The sequence below is a fragment of the Colletotrichum tamarilloi genome (genome assembly GCF_030869305.1).
Source record: "Colletotrichum tamarilloi strain Tom-12 chromosome Unknown Scaffold_89.1, whole genome shotgun sequence".
Taxonomy (NCBI): Eukaryota; Fungi; Ascomycota; class Sordariomycetes; order Glomerellales; family Glomerellaceae; genus Colletotrichum; species Colletotrichum tamarilloi.
Window position 1 is genome coordinate 97,969 of NW_026849472.1, and position 17,603 is coordinate 115,571.

The following is a 17,603-nucleotide window of genomic DNA, read 5'->3' on the forward strand; positions in this document are numbered from 1 at the left end:
AATCGAGTGGGAATGCGACTATCAGCCTGACTCTCATGCTGTTCAATCAAAGCCCTTTTTCACAAGAAAAGCCTTCCATTGTGATTAAATCCAAAGGCTTTGTCGGATGCGCATCGAAAACGGCTGGAAGCGAAGCACCGAAGTCAGCAAAGTCAGAAAAGTGAATCGAGGGTTCAATCCAGGATCTCACTACGGTGTAGAGACAAGGAACTCTAGCAACAAAGAGCACATCGTCCTTGCTTCTCATCCTTACGTTTCTGAAGCTTTGACCTTATAAACACATCCAGATGAGCACAGAGCAGGTGAAGTGAAAGTCAAGTTCTTGTTGCACTAATCTCTGCCTTAGTTCGGCAATACACAGCTCTTCTCATCCGAGAGGCCAGTCAACGGCGTCAATCCAGAAGTCGGCCTTCCTCCACCGCCGCCGTCCTTAGTCCCTTCCAATCCCAGATTAAGCAGTAAGTATACACGAAAGAAGCCTCCTAGTAAGAAGGGCTGAAGGGGTCAGGAACTCTAGAGTCGGAGCCGGGGCTGAAGGCCTCTCTCTTAACATGAAGGCGAGCACTGCCCAAGCCACCCATACCACCACCCTCGACACCAAGGCTTCCGTTGCCCTGCATCTGGCTCTGGGGCGTCTCGTAACCTCTGGGAGTAGCTCCATCCTGGCCGACAAAGAGACCGCCAGCAGAAGAGGTGATAGAGTCATGACGCTGATGAGTAGGGCGAAGCTGAGTCTGGAAGTCACCCACGGTACCCAAGTGACCACCACCGCCGCCGACACCACCAGTACCGCCAGTACTATGGACACCAGCAACACCACCAGTATCTCCAGCACCTCCAGCAAGGACACCAGCGGTACCGCCTCCGCCGGTAAGGCTGTTAAGGCGAGTAAGATCGTTGCCGATGCCTCCGATGGCGACTCTTCCGCCTCCGCCAGTATTCTTCTGAATGCGGCCACCCAGGGTGTGACGGAGAAGACCGAGGTCTCCTTTCATAATGTCCTTCAGCTCGCGGACCTTCTTTCGGATCTCCTTACTCTTATCCTTATCATGCATCGCATCAGCGAAGGACTCAAGGTTGGCCATAGTGTCGCTGACAACGGTGTTCTGAGCCCGAGTATCCTGGAACTCGTCATCCTCGTAAAGGGCATGCTGGGCCTGAACATTGTTGCCCCAGTGGCACATGGCGGAGTTCTGGTGGACAATGAGGTGACGGAAGACCTCGGTCGGGTACTTGCCGCCGTTGAGAGCGACAGCGGTGAGAACGTCGCGCTGGCTGAGGTCGCGGTTGTTCTTGAGCTTCTCAAGGATCTTCTTGTAGAGGACATGGTCGTTGAGAGTCTGACGCCAGAAGCTAGTATCGATGTCCTCGAGGATGATCTCCAAGAGTTGGGAGTCAACCTTGTTGATGAGAGTCTTGATGAACTTGCGGGCATCAGAGAGGTTATCGCGGTACCACTCCTGATTGGCCGCGAGAACCGCCTTGTCGACCCAGGCGGCGGTGTTGCAGCGGATGAAGAGGTCCTTCAGGACCTTGTTGTACTCACCGTCATAGTTGACGGCGACGATGGCCTCAAGGGCGAGAAAGTCGACGAGATCGGGGCGACGTTCGCGCTCGGGGACGTTCTTGTCCTTGAGCGAGTTGCAGAGGGACTGGTAGATGGTGTTGTCCGAGATGCAACGACGAAAGGCGTTGGAATCGATGCGAGACTCGATGCGGCCCAGAAGGGCGGGAGTGAAGGTCGCGTTCTCGCGAATCTTGCTCTTGGCCTCCGTGATGCGTCTGGCGCGCTCTTCGGCCGAGATGACGGTGGTACCGCGGTCGCGCGAGCGGGAAGACATGATGGTTGAGTCGATGGAGTGATGAGCGACTAGAGGTTGGTGGTTTGTGAGAGATTTCTTTGTTTGCGGACGAATCTGCATTAAAAGAAGTCAGAACCACCTTCGAGGATGAACAAAGATAATGAGATTACCTACCGGAATATTCAACTTGTTGTGGAAGCTCTCACAGCGCGCGTTGTTGTGATACGATAGCGATGAGGGCAATAATGTTCATGCCACTTAGCTATATCTAGCCAGTTAGTGGTGTATCAGAGCGAGATACACAGGCGACTGGGTGAAGATAAGAAGCTTGAAGAGTGAACGAGCCGAATCTCGAAAGTGATGGGTGAGAAAAAGACAAGAAAGAAAATAAGAAGAAAGGTGAGGATGAGGGTGAAGGTGAGCGCGAGGGAGGGCGAAGGAGGACGAGAGGGTGGGGCGCGGTCGTGGTGGAAAGTGATAATAAAAACAATGGCCTCACCTCGAGGCAGGAAGGAGCGACTGGGCTCAGGATAATGAAGAATTTTTTCCACTGCTAGAAGGCAGGGAAGTTCTATTCATTTGCAGTGGGTGTATTTTGAGAGGAGGGAGGGACCAAGTGATGAGAAAAGTGAGGGCTTACCTAAATTGTGGTTGGTAGGAATGGCTGACTTCAGATGTGGTGGTGAAGAAGAAAAGTCAAGAAGAAGGACTTCGACTCTTGAAGATATTTCCATCAGTGGGTTCCTCTACGCATTCATTCAGGCAGGCATTGGCATCCTTACCTTCCCGTCTTGCCTCTCTCTATTTCTTTCCGACGTATTCGTCTTCCGCCAGAAGTGAGAGGGCCTGAAGACCCAGGACGTCGAGCATGGCCGCGTACTGGGCCGCGTTGATACACCAAGTCATGAGCACATAAGCTGAAGAGCGTTCTCAGTGAAGGATTCTGTATCATGGATATTATTGGGGCACAGAACAGCTGATTGTTGGGAACATTCTGCCCAAGTTAAGCTCAAGAAAAGAGATTATATATACATTGCTATGAACAGGTGTGAGAGACATCAGGCGTCACTTTCACTGGGCTTCATACAAAAGCCTGAACATTATATTGAATATTTTTGAGTTTTGCTATGCAACACAGTAAACAGTTGCCACCTAGCCTGGGATCCTTATTGTGCTCCCATGTCTGTCATCAAGTCATGATCTCATGACAAAGCCACTTCAACAAATCATGCGCCTTCCAATGTTCCTTGACAATCTTACCACATTCAGTGGTATGTAACAATGACCAAACCTGCCTTCCCCCGAGTTACAACAATGACAAAAATCAGAGCGTCGAAATTAGGAAGACAGAGGGCTGATACCGAGGACCTTCATACCATTCTCAAAGACTTGTCTGGCATTCTCATACAGCACAGCTCGTGCAAGGTCAAGCGCCGGGTCATCGGTAGTCTCCTCCTCTTCGTCTTCACCCTCGCCCTCATCGTCATCGAGACATACCAACAACTGTTCGGCCAGCCGGTACAGGAACGTCAACACAGCCGAGGGCTCGAGGGTTTTGTACGCAGCGTTGATGACATCAGGGTACTGTGCCATGAGTCTCAGGAGATTCGTGTACTCTTCCTCTTCTAAATGCGCGTAGTCGATCTCTCCGAGCGCAGTCGGATCACCGCCAAGCTCCTTGATGGTCAAACAAAGTCGAGTGTAAAGGAGTTGAAGATGGGCGCCAGTCTCGCTTTCGAACTCGGTCATCTTCTTACTATCGAACGCGTACCCGTTGCTACGCTTGGTGTGCATGTCTTGAGCAAGAAGCGATGTGATGCCGAAAGGCTCCGCGGCGGCAAGAGGGGCCCCAGCATTCTCCTCCGTCGCCATGGCGTCTCTCACTGCGTTGGCGCATTGGTTTAGCATGTCTCCCAACAAGTGCGCGTTGCCGAGTTGGGACGACAGGCCCTGAACCTTGCCAAAGTTGACGTGTTGAATCTTCTTGGCGAGATCTTCTCTCCCCATTAGCTCGAGTGCTTTGATCACGCAGCGGAAATGGGAGTCCTGCTCCGAAGCGACGACATAAATCATCTTGTCGAACGCAAACTTCTTCTCACGATCAAGGACCGCGGCTAGGTCGCGGGAGAAGTACATGGTCGTGCCAGTACGGTTGCGGATCATACCAGTGCCGAGACCTTTCGCCCCGTGCTTCTTGAAGTCGATGAGCCACGAACCATCGCTCTCCTCGGATATCCCCTTCTCCTTGAGGACTGTCTCAACTTCCGCAATTGACTCTGGCGTGAACTGTGACTCTCCGGCATACTCATCAAACTTGATGCCGAGACGAGCATAGGCTTTGGTGTAATCTTCGACATAAACGTCGCGGAACCTGGTAGTCAGGGCTAAGGCATCGGCATCCCCTTCCTCCCATTTCTTGGAGAACGCATCACGTTCAGCGTAAATGCCCTGTGACTCAATCTCGGCTGTATTCTTTCCTTCATCCTTCGCCTTTGCGCTTGCCTCTTGCTCAGGCTTGAACAGCTCGTTGATCTGGTTGTGTACATCGAGTAAGTGACGAATGGGATCTTTGGCAAAGGCTTCCTCCGAGCCGAACTTGTTCCAGCCGACGGCGAGAAGAGCGATGTTCTTACCCCAGTCGCCCAAAAAGTTCAATCGACCAACCTCCCATCCCATCCGCTCATGTAGGTTGGCGATAGCAGCACCGTTGATTGTGCTACGTAGGTGCCTGCCTACAAACTCTTGTGCAATGTTAGGCGACGAGAACTCGACGATGACCTTTTTGCGTCCAGACTCGGGTGATGCCACATCCCTCAAACCAAAAACTTCATCGCTTCCATACAATTCTTTGCGGTCGGCTATGAAGGGGATGAGAAGTCTGGGAAGGAAGAACGGGGAGGAAAAGATGCGGATGTGAACCCCGTCGACGAATGGAAAGGTGTATAGAGGTGACTTCGGAAACTGCATTTGTTTTCTGTCAGCCTAGGGAGGTACTTCCAACGTTCACTTGTGTAATAACCTTGTCTAGCAGTGCAGCTGCGGCCTCGGCGTTCGCTTTGATCTTGAGACGAGGCAGAATGATGGCTAGATCGCCCATGGAAATGGCAGCCGTAGACTGGATCGCTTCATATGCAACAGCTGGTTCGCAGTCTGCCACCTCCGCCACGATAGTGGCTAAGTAGGAACGCCAGATATCTAACGGGCGCACTAACACATCGGCGACCGGAAAGGAGGGAAGAGGCTTTTCGAGGCTCAGCCTCCCAAGTGAAGATTGAAGGCCGTTGATTGACAAAGTCGCCATAGTGTTACTGGGATCTGACAAGTATCTTGTGACCACCTGCTTTGGTGTGTGTGGAAGAAAGAAAACAGGCAAGCGCTATCACAAACGATGGGAGAATTGTCTCTTTCTTCAGCGATAGCAGCGGAGTGACGAAATGGGCCGTTGGTGTGGTCGGGCACCGAAGGCAGCCAACGCGGCGTCGCTGGATTGGTTGGATTCCCAAACTTGCAGACGCAGATGCTATCACCCAGTCGTTGAATGAGGCTACCGCGCATGGTATACGACAACTTTGGATTGGCATTACCAGGATGACAGGTGTCTTGCTAACGCATCGATCCCTCGCCTCAGTCCTTCCTAGCTATCTTACATACTTTTCTTTATTGACATAACATGCGACTTTGTCCCCGAGGAATAGCCGTCGAACTATCCCGTCTACTGTCAAATAGCATCATGACATTCCGCTCCAGTCTTTCTTTAGCTCTGCTCCAGTTCGCAATCATCTACAAAGGGATATGATTGAGCTAGCTCTGGACTAGCAGACTACTCGTTATCACCCTCAAGAAATGTCAGTCCAAATGTATTGACTTTACATTTGCAGGCCTTGAGATAGGCAGCCCTCTTACACGTTTTGGCCTGTCTCTTCGCTGCCCGAATAGCTCCTAGACGCCGAAAACTTCAAAAATGCCACACTAACCATCGAGAACGCTATTAGGCAAGTTGAATGGCGAACCTTTTCTCGATATTACCCGTTGAGCCGCTCATATGACGCCTAACACAACGCAAAAGACCACAGATGTCCACCTGATGAGCCACAGAAGGTCGAAAACCGAACCTTCTTCAATCTCTAGACCAAAACCTATCCCTACCGTCCGTTCCGGAGGCGACAGCCCGTCAATGCGATGAAAGATCCGGTCGAGATTGCCTCGGTCGCTCCCATCAATGTCCGCGGTGCTTTTGGACAGATCCATAAGACGTTTCGACAGCACAGGCTCGATCGATCGGCTCTTTCTCGGCCGCTGTCTCGTCGCTTTTGAGATTGAAAGGTCATTTTGAAGACATCATATGGAAACGTAGCCGTCGTCGCAGCGGCCGAGCTGTGAGTTTCAGTACACAAATTTGAAGTTCAATCAAGCCGGATCATCGACACTTATCTGTACTCCTTAGATACATAAAAGAAAGTAAACAAGATAGCCGACCAATTAAAAGCCAAATGCCCAAATCAAAGCATGCTGTTTCCCACACGATTTCTAAAGTCATGTCAATTCCTCAACAGTTGAAGCGTTCCTATTTCCGAGTTCAATATCATCCATCCTCTCCGGCTGCCTATAGCTTGACCAGAATCTGTCTGAGAATCGACGCCGGTTGTGGACTGTGATGCCACCCTCATTGAATCTTATCGAAGCAATGTGTGTGGAAATGCCTTGAGTCACAGGGTCACTTCTTGATCTCAACGTGATAGCGGAGGCAGCGTCGAGATTCTGCGTAGGCTGCACGACAGGCAGCAACGGCTCTGACTTCGAGGCACATGCATCTTGCAATCTTCGGCGCGCCCTTCGAATCCAAATAAGAAAGGCGGTTCCGATCGAAAAGTTAATGCCATACGCTACGAGAAGTGATATTAGAAATGATTGCCAGTTCTTTGTGAAGGCGATAACGCCCTCTGCGCTAAAAAGTGCAGTAGTTTGCGAGAAAGCCTGCGTAAGCTACGAATGCCAAATTGTGTTAGTAGTCAATCGCTCATCTTCGTCAAACGGGCGGGATAGAATTTCAGACTGACCAGTGTGCTAAATGCGAGGACGCGAACTTCCTCCACATCCTTTGGCTCGATGGCAATAAGTTGTTCGTTTTTCACCCTCAGTTGTATCAACTCCTGCTTATTTTATTAGCCCTTAGCTTTTCTTCTACAAGTGAGGGGCCTCACGTTTCGCAATTTCTCCATCTCCACCTGTACTTGCAGCATGCCGTGCTGTGTGTCGTAAGCGACGAGGTCCAGGAATTCTTACTCGGACAAGATTACACCTACAGAGCTGACAGCAGATCGCTCGTCTGAGATTGGTGAGAATATTCTTAGGGGATTCTAAGACCTGTCAGTGACTACAGTGTGTATGAGACAAGTACTCGGGCCACACATTATTCTTGAGTGCTTCACAGCATTGTATCACGGAGTTGCATTTCTCCTGATAGCTTTCTAGTCGAAAGCTGAGCTGATCTAGCTCATTGAATATCCGCCTGATGTCCCTAAGATAAGGGTAGCACTCCGACGTGTCTCCGGCCTGTCCGTCGACTTGAAGAAAGAAGTTCACTTCCGTTGACAGGAAAGATGCCCCGATCTTCACCGTTTCCCGGACGACGCTCAGGAGATCTTGCAGAATATCTCTAGACTCTAGCATCAAGGTCTTCAGGGAATTGACCCTAGATCCATGCCGCTCAGTACTAGTAAGTCCAGGTGATAGTCGTTCTTCACGGAGGAGCATCTTATGCTCCCGATCCTAGAGGATACATTATCATTTCGCCGGTTTTGGGTCCTCGTAGTGGGATCATACCTGTCGCTCCATACTATTTCCTAAGTGAAGGAATATACATTCCCATTCGTCTTTGATTTGATCTAGTCGAATGCCAAATATGCGGAGAAACCAAACTCGTGGGTTCCAGTATGGCTTTCTGGCGTCGTCTTGTCCACCGCTACAAGGATCCGGCTCAAAGTCGCATCCGCTTTCATCTTCCATGTCATTATCATAACGTGTCACTTGGTCATTTATGCCTTCATCTTCATCGAACCACGTGTCGATAGAGAAGTATGCTGTCCATTGCCAATAATCATGCCCGCTGACCAAACAAGCAATATGACCTCCGTAGATACCGTGAACCTGATTCGCCTCGTCACCACCTCCTGGAGGCATCAAGTGTGTGACATTCATTGATGATCGGAGAGATTCTTGGTCCGATATCTTGATTCTTTCATCTCTGAGAAGACGTTTGGTTTTCCGCCAGGCTCGAAACGGCAGGTAAAATTCAAGGGAGAACAATGGATGCCCCTGAACCTGATGAAGAACCATAGACAAACTCATTAGCACTCTTATAACAGCCTAAAAATTCATACGTTGAGTCTCACCTCGAATGCGACCCCTATTGACGCTCTGGAGCTCAGATGCTTGTGAAAAAAGTCTCCAAGAAGCCGAGCCTGTGAGATAGGAGCAGTTCTCACCAGCGCGACAATACTCCAACAATCCAAGTTGGTAAGATAACTACATTAGCTATGAATATCTCGATCCATGGAAAAATGTCTCGACCGTCTCTTTGCTTCTAGTGAAATGATTTGAGGGGTAGGCGCGGGTTCTTACAGTAGGCGACGCTCAGCATCAAAAGCTGGTGTTTCTTTATCCAGGTTCATTTCTCGGGCATTGTCTTGTTCTTGTCTGTTGATAGTTGTAGTATTCCGATAGCGCTGTCGATTTTGTCAGAGCACTGACAATTATAAACTTCCATTGGTCATGATGATACTGCAGATTGGTGCTCCGCAGGAACTTACTGGTTTCGACAAAGCTTCAGCGAGTCGGCGAGCAGTTAATGATCCCAAGCAATCTCGAAAATTGATGACGCCATCAACAAGCTGACCTTCTATCAACCAAGCCACTCTCTTCTCCCCGTCGAGGGAGTCGATGCTGGGAAGGTCGCGAAGGTCCATATTCTGACAAATATCAAGGACAGGACGGACGCGCCCATGATACCTCACGTCATCATCGTCAAATTGGAAAAAAAAGCTAAAAGCGTCTCTCGGTGAGTTGAACTCTTCTTGGTAGCTTAGCCACGGTACATTTTCAAAATTCCTGGCTATCTTTCCTTTTTGCGAGAATTGCTGAGGCCAACCAAAGCCGCTGTGAAGCTGGCTATCGTTCAACATCTAGAGAATTCATGCAGAGAAAACCTGCAAATAAAGATCAGATATCATACAACACAATCAAAACTTTGAAGGACCGTGCTGACAAGCATTCATTCAAGATAATGGTCGGCACGAGCTTTTGAATATACATGACAACGGTCTTGGACTCTTGTTGGGTAGAAAAGAGCTTACTATAAAACTTAGAGACCTTTTGATATCGGGAGATGTAAGAGCTATAGGTGCTCCTTGGCTAACTCAAGTGCTTTTTCAGCAATTTTGATTCTCGCCTCGAGTAAACAGTGTATATCGCGATGTTCCCTGTCACCACTGTAGTGACTGCTCATGCGCACACACTATGCTCGTGCGTTGTCCCTTACTGTCTTGCCTAATCGTCACCAATCTCTCAAGTACTAAGCACTCAGGCTATTGGTAGTGAGATCATTTGTGTGAGTTACTGTAATGATGCTGATGCTGTGTCTGCAGTCTGTCAGCGTGACATCGATGGCAACGGCAGTATCGAAGGGTAACACAAGGGTCTATGACTGCTTACCTTCATGCTAAACTGCTCAAAGTAGCACTTAATCGGTTGAATTGAGCAGCTAGGGCTGTAGAGACTATTCTTTTCCGTTGGTTGAATCGAAGGAAACATACCACTATCCACATGAGTACAAATTCTTTCGTGTTCAAGGCTGAGGAACAAACAAGAAAATGAAGTGCGAATACAATCAAGGGAGACGTAAAGTCAGGAGGGTATTTATTTTTTAGCTACTTCCCTGCCATAAATACTCAATCTCCAAAAAGTTGGGCAGAGGGTCGCACTCCAAATTCACCTGTCGCTCTCAACTGCGATTGATCCTTGGCATGTTCAAACAAGGTTCAGGTATCAATGCATGGTACTTAAGGCAGATAATGAGGCTGCAATCATGAAAGGACCAAGGCTAATCCTTTTGGGTTAGAGCTAAGTCTTGGTCGCCTGGTTCGAAGAGGGGCGAACCGCGCCTCAAATTGTTTTAACTATCGGATTAGAAGTCTAATTCGACCGCGGCATACGGCTAACTGCGCAAGGGCTAATTAGGGGCCTTATTTATAATTATCATAACTAGCTTAACCTACGGTTAGAACCTCTTTTTTATACTTATATAAAAATTTATATAGTTTAATTAATCTTTTTATTAACTTATAGTTCGAACTAACTACTTTATAATAAGGATATTAATATTAATTAATAATTAAATTTTATTATTATAAATTAATAAAGTATTTTAATATATAAAAAAGATAACTTTTTAATACTATATAAGATAAGAAATTTATATTAATTAATTTTATAAAAGTAAATAAAAAAAGAGGCGATTTTTAAATATTATATAGAATTAAGTAATTATAGCTTTTTATTATTTATAAAAAGTTAACGTTTATTACGTTAAACTATATTAATTAATAAAACTATTTAAATAACTAGCCTTTTATTATTACTTTAAGTAGCTTTTTTATTAAATAATTTTTCTATAGTTAGCTTATAATTAGAAATTAACTAACTAAATTAATAAAAAAAAATACTTACGTAGTACTTATTTACTTAATTAATTAATATAATAAACGAGCTTAATAATATAATATAAAAAAGTACTACGTAATTAAAAAAAAAGGATTTTTAAACGTAAATATTTTTAATAAGCGTAATAAGAACTTATATAAAAGTTATTAAACTAAGAGATTTATAGTATATAAAAAGGCCTAATATTATAAAGATCTTATAAATACGATTTTAAAGCTTATAATCTAAACGATTTTTTTATAGCCCCCTTAACTACCCCCCGAGTATTATTTAAAAATATAATATAAAAAATAATTTAATAAAAGAAAAAGAAATTTAGAGATCTTAATAATATCGAGTTAAGAATATTATAAATCTTAAAAATTAACTTAAAAAAAAAGTAGCTATCTTAAAGTAGTCTTACGACCTTTTATTAAAATTATAATTAACTTAAAAAAAAGTTAAGAAAATACGGCTCTAAAAAAAAAAAAAAAATCCTTTAAAAAGCTACTAAAGAGCTTTTTTTTATATTAAGCTCTTAATATAAAATTATTAATTTTAAAAAATTAACTAAGTAATAAAAAGGATTATTAATAAGTAATAATTACTTAATAATAATTAAGCTATAAAAAAGACTATTTAAAAAATATAAAATAGGGTACTAAAAAGCTATAAAAGAAATTTTTTTTAAAATAATTAACTTTACTTAATATAAGTAATAAAATAATAAGTATTTTTAATAAGTCCTTTAAATCCTTAATTTTATAAAAAAAAGAGCTTAACTTTATTAATAATATTTAATAACCTATTTAGCTCTTAATAACCTATTTAGCTTTTTTACGAGCTATTTAACGTCTATTTTTAACTATTTTTTTAAAATACTACTTTAAAAAAAGTAAGTTAAGAAAAAAAGTAATTTAGAAATTATAAAGAGTATAAGGCTTAAAAAGTTAGAAATATAAAGAATAATAAAAATTAGTAATTAGTAAAGATCCTAAGACTAATTATTACGTTTTTTTATAATAATATAAATATTTATTATTATTATTAAAAAAGGAGCTACTAAAGCTTATTTTTTTATATTAAATAAAAAAGAAAATCTTAATAAGTATAATAATTAGTAATTTAAAAAGGTAATAGTAATTATTAAAAATAGTAAAAACGAGAGTAGTAATAAGATAATAAGAAGAAGTAAGAATTACTTAAACTTTAATAAATTCGTTAAGTAATAAAAGTACGGATTTATTATAATTAGTACGTAAATTAAATATATCCTTATTAAGATTAAATATATTAATAATTATTAATATAAATATAAGCTAGAGTACGACCCTTAGCGAGTTAGGGTAAAAAAAAAGAAAAAAAACCCCGATTTTAAATAGAATCCTAATTTTTTATAAGTAGGTAAATATTAACTTAAATTATTAAGGGACGTAAATATATAAAATTATAAATTAGCTTAATAATAAGTAAATTAACGTAGTATTAATCTATTTAATTAAGGTTTATAAAAAAAAGGGGCTATAGAGGTAATCCCTATTTTATAAAATTATAGATAACCTTAGTTATTAGCTAGATAAATAGTTTATAAGCATAAGCTTAGGAATTATAAAAGTAGTTAATAAATTTTTTTATAAGCAAGGGGTATTATTAATATAATTATAATTATAAAAACTATATAAAATCTTAATAATAACGATTATAAAAAAAGAATTCGTACTATAAAACTAGGTATAAGTTAATAGAGTATATAATTATTTTAATAAATTTAAAAAAAAGGTAAACGACCTAGATTTTTTTTTTATAATTATTAATAATAATTTATTATTATAAAAAGATATATAAAAGTAAAATATAGTACTAAACGTATAATAATTAATAATTTTACTTATTTTAATTTATAACTCGTTATTATTATTAATATAAAATTCGGTACTAATTAGCTAATAAAAAAGGAAGTAAACGACCCGAAGTTATTAATAATATATAATAACATAAGGATCGTATATAAATATTGAAAATATAGCAGTAAATACAAAGTAATTTATAAATTTTAAAAAGATTTTTTTAAAAAAGAAATTATATTCTAAGAAGAAGTACGAGGTTTTATAAAAAACCTTAATAATATTTTATAACTATTATAAAAAAGTCGGGATTAGGGAATATTAATATTATTTAGTAATTAATATTATATTTGTAAGTAAAGCCTTTAATTATTATTATAAAGTAGTATATAATCTTAATTAGAACAACTTTTTTAATATTATTAATATAATCTAAAGCTATTTTAAAACTTATAATAAGAATCTAAAGCTCTTATTTAAGCTATAAATAATTTCTTTTATATTTATAATTAAAATAATAAAAAGAAAATTACGAATAAAAATCCTAAAAAAGCTTATTAATTAAATCGATAAGTTAATAAAAACCTAGCTAAATAAGGGGATTAATAAACGGAAAATTAAATATTTTTATATTATAGTTTAATATATATTAAAAATAAAAATAACTCTATACTAAGCGCCCAAAAACTATAAAACGCTTTATTTAAAACTAAGATCTAGCTTTAATATTAAAATAAAAATATTATACTAAACTTATTTTTAAATATATAACGGCCCTTATTAATAATATTAAATTAACTAAATATATAATAAAAAAAAAAAAAGACTAGGTATAGTAATCGTTAATAAGAAGGCCTAAATTTATTAAATAAGTAAAGATTTAATTTATAAATAAGGTAATAAAAAAAATAATATTTTATTTATAAAAAGGATAGATATTAATTAAGTAATTATTTTAAAAAAGAGCGTATTAAATTATATAAATAATATAAAAAGTCGAGGGTAATAAATAATAAAACTAGCTTTTATTAGTTTAGCTAATTTTTTATTATATATAAGAATAGATCTGGGGGTATAGAACTTAGTAATAGTAATTAAAATAATAGCTTAAAATATCCACCCCCCCTAGGAAATTTAAAAAATAAAAAAGATCTTACTTCCTATATTAACGAATTAGATTATAATAAAGTTAATAATATTAACTATTTATTTTTTATATTATTAGTTTTTAGAGGATATATAAAACTAAATAAATAAAAAGTAATAAAAGCTCTTAATAAATAGGCTTTTATTTATGGATAGTAAAAAAAGGTCCTTTAGATAACGGATATAAAAATAAATAAAAAAACAAATTTAATAATATAGAATTCTATTTTTTTAATATTTAAAAAGAAAATACTATTTTTATTAATATTAAAAAAAAATAGTACTAAGTAATTCTAGGGGTAGCTAGAGGGGTCCTTTTTATATTACTTAAATTATTTAAATACTAAGCCTATATAAGCATTTTATACGAGCAAAAAGTACGGCCTAAATAATTTTTATAGGATTATCTTAAATACTAAGGTATTATAATAGTTAATAAAAAAAAAGAGGTAATTCTAAGTACTATAAAAAATCGTATTAATAATGCTTAATATATTAATAATAAGTATTACGAAAATTAGCTTTAGCCTAAGTAAAGAAATCGTTATTCTAAGTATAATAAAAATAGAGATATACTTTAAAACGATAACTTTTTATATTCTACTTATTAATACCCTATTTCTCTTATATTTAAAAAATATAAATTAACTAAGTATTATATTTAATAATATAAAGAATAAAATCTCTAGTAATAAGTACTTTAAAATAGTTAAATAATAATAGGGGTACGCGTTTATAAAGCTTATTAATAATATAAAGTTAATTAATTACTTAATAAAAAATAAACTTAAATAATTATATTAAAAATTTAAGTATTTATTAGTTACGAGGTTATATAACTTCTTAAAATAATTAAGTAATAAGGATATTAAAATAGGGGCGCTAGAGTAGTTAATAAAAATATATTATTAATACTAAATAAATACGCAAAGCCTACGTAAATTTAAATTTAAATTATATAATAAGCTTAATTTTAATTAGGAAATCGTTATTAATATTTTTTATTTAAATAGTCAACCGGTCTTATATATAATTAACGAAGCTATATTATTTTAAGTAGGGTAATTCCTTTAGGATTTATAAATAAAAATAGTATAAGTAGCTTTATAAAAAAGCTAGATTAATATATACTAAGGATTATTAAATAATATTAAAACTAACGTTAATACGAGTTTTAAGTTAATAAAATTTAAAAAAAATACAATAGCTTATAGTATATAACTAAAAATCGTACTTATAAAAGCGTACTATAGTATTAAAAAATAAAAAGGGTATATTAATAACTAAAAAGGGTATTTAAGATTATTAAAAAAGAAAATCCCAATTTTATTAATAACGAATGCCTTTAAATAGTACTTAAATACTATAATAATACTATAGGACTTAACGGTTTTATATTAATACTATTAATATTTAAAATATATTTAAAAACGACTTTAGCCTTACTACTATTATTAAATATAAGCTAACGAGCCTAAGTAATTAAAAAAGTAATATAAGTACTACACAAAGTAAGTATAAAAAAGTAAGTTAATAAAGTAATTACTATATATAATAGGCCTAATATAGGGACTAATTTAAATATACCCCTAAATTTAAATATATAAATTTAGTATAAAATTACTTAGTAATAAGCTAAGTTATATAAATTAATTTTTATTAATAAGCGCTTTTACGTAGTTACGAAAAATCGTAACTAGCTACTTAAAATATTAATTATTATAATTAAACTATATTATATAGATCCTATTAAGGTAATTTCTAGCTTATAAAAAAAAAAGAGCTAAGAAAAACCGTATAACTAGTAATAAAAATATAAAAAATTATTTTTAATAAAATCGTTATAATAATATTAATAAATAATAAAGAAGAGGAAATTACTAAAAGGGTATTAATATTATTAATAAAACGTTATAAAAAACTATAATAGTAAGCCTTAACGTAATAATTTATTATTAATAACGAGGTAATTAATACTTTTTATATAATAAAAGAAAAAGCCGATTTTAAATTAGTAATTAAATTATATAAAAAAGGTATTATTATAATTATTAAAAAGCTATATAAGGGATTAGATCTTATTAAAGTAAATATTTTATATAATCGAGGGGTTTATTAATTTATCCTTTACGACCCCAAGAAATATAAAAGTCTCCGTATATTTAAATTATAAATAGTACGTAAAATTAAAAGAAAAGGAATACCCTAACTATATAAGAAATCTAAGTATATAATTTAAAGGTATAGTAATATTAAAAAGGCGACGCTACTTACCTAATTATTTATAATATAATACTATAATTAATAATTAATAATAATACTAATAATATTGTTATAAAAAAAGGGATACGAAATTTAGAGCTATAATATTACTTAGGCCTATACTTAATTAGCTATAGGGCTTATAAAGAAAATCCTAGCTTACTTATTAAAAAAAATAGTTAGTAAATATTTAAAAAGTACGATTATTAAAATACTTAAACTACTATATAAGCTCGTAAAATTAGGTACTTATTAATAAGCTATATATTACAATTTTTATATTAATTAATTATTAATAGTTATATTTATATACGACCCGTACTTATTAATTTCTAAATAAAAAAGTAAATAATTTAAAATTATTAGAATATAGACTAATAATATATTAAGCCTATTTAATATTAATTTTATAAAAAAAGAGAATAAAGAGCTTTAAAAAGCGGGCTTTATAATAAAATTAAAAAAGGTCCTTATGATAAATAACTTATTAATATTTAATAATAAAATTCTTATAATTAAAAGAGAAACCGTCGTTTTTTAATAAAAGGGGTAAGGTAAAAAAATTATTTTTATTAACCCGAACGTAATTAATATTAAAAAACAATATAAAGCTAAGCTTATATAAAGGATATATATTATAAATATATATTAACTTAAAGTAATTTTTAACTATATTAAAGTAATATAAGCTATAGAACTAAATAAATAAAATATTAAAGTACTTAATAAGTAACTTAAATAATAATAAATAAATCTTAATTAAGGCCTCGTTTATTATTTAATTAACTTCGCTATTAATAAACTTTACGTCTTTATTAATAAGTTATTTATAAATAATAACAACCTTATTTTATAATTAGGGTATATTATTATCCTAGTTAATAAGAATATAAATAAAAGCGAATTTACTATATATAGTAATATAATTTATTACTTATTAACTAAAAGTAAGTAAATAATAAGAAGTATCCTAATATTAAAAGTTTATAGTATAATTAATAATATTAACCTTGCTTACGTAATTTTAATAATACTAAAGAGGATTATTAATTAACTTAACTTTTTACTAATCCTAACGGTTATTTATACTAATTCCTATTTATTGTATAAATACTTTATTAAATTAGGAATAATAAAAGAAAAGAGGCTTATAATCGATATTATAACCCTTAAGTAATTATATAAAAAACGCGAAATTCTTAAAATACGTTAAATTAATAAGGATAATAACCTTATTAACGCTTTTATAAAAGTAATACTTAATAAGGGGTTAAAATAATTTATAAGTAATAAAAAAGTTAATATATAAATAAAAAGATAAGTTATATAAAAAGAGTAAAAAAAAGAAGGAAAAGGAAACGACTTAATAAACGGGCCTGAGGTTAAATTATACTTCTAATTATAATAAATAAATTAATAAAAAAAAGAAAAAGTTAATATTAAATTAGAAATCTAATTTAACTATAGTATATAGCTAATTATATAAGGGCTAATTAGGGGCCCTATTTATAATTATTATAATTAGCTTAACTTATAGTTAGAACCTCTTTTTTATACTTATATAGAAATTTATATAATTTAATTAATCTCTTCGTTAACCTACGGTTTAAACTAACTACCCTATAATAGGGATACTAATATTAACTTTTATTTAGCAGTGCTTAGAAAGATACGGACATAAAATTCTCTTAGCCCATACTTATCGAGAGTACTCTAGCGTTCTCTAACAAAAGTCATCTCAGTTTAAAGTGTTAATAATCGTGACTCCGGCCCAAACACTACTACTTGTATTTACCATTTATAGAAAGACATCCTCGCAAGACGTAATAAACCCCTCAGAAGGAGGACAGCT

At 35.8% G+C, this 17,603-nt stretch overlaps 4 protein-coding genes across 4 annotated transcripts; all 4 read right to left on the reverse strand.

Moving 5' to 3' along the window:
- Positions 1–482: 482 nt before the first annotated feature.
- Positions 483–1,841, reverse strand: CTAM01_13146 (uncharacterized protein; the record flags this gene model as incomplete). The annotated part of the gene is made up of 1 exon (XM_060529151.1): positions 483–1,841. The coding sequence occupies one exon, from the start codon at positions 1,839–1,841 to the stop codon at positions 483–485; it is 1,359 nt and encodes a 452-aa protein (XP_060376295.1).
- Positions 1,842–3,140: 1,299 nt separating this feature from the next.
- On the reverse strand, positions 3,141–5,103 carry CTAM01_13147 (arginyl-tRNA synthetase; the record flags this gene model as incomplete). The annotated part of the gene is made up of 2 exons (XM_060529152.1): positions 3,141–4,763; positions 4,822–5,103. 2 exons carry the CDS (start codon positions 5,101–5,103, stop codon positions 3,141–3,143), a joined length of 1,905 nt encoding a protein of 634 aa, XP_060376296.1.
- A 1,232-nt stretch (positions 5,104–6,335) lies between these two features.
- On the reverse strand, positions 6,336–8,138 carry CTAM01_13148 (uncharacterized protein; the record flags this gene model as incomplete). Its single annotated transcript, XM_060529153.1, has 4 exons — positions 6,336–6,785; positions 7,106–7,159; positions 7,212–7,571; positions 7,626–8,138. The coding sequence occupies 4 exons, from the start codon at positions 8,136–8,138 to the stop codon at positions 6,336–6,338; spliced, it is 1,377 nt and encodes a 458-aa protein (XP_060376297.1).
- Positions 8,139–8,419: 281 nt separating this feature from the next.
- Positions 8,420–8,767, reverse strand: CTAM01_13149 (uncharacterized protein; the record flags this gene model as incomplete). Its single annotated transcript, XM_060529154.1, has 2 exons — positions 8,420–8,527; positions 8,612–8,767. The coding sequence occupies 2 exons, from the start codon at positions 8,765–8,767 to the stop codon at positions 8,420–8,422; spliced, it is 264 nt and encodes an 87-aa protein (XP_060376298.1).
- Positions 8,768–17,603: the final 8,836 nt, after the last annotated feature.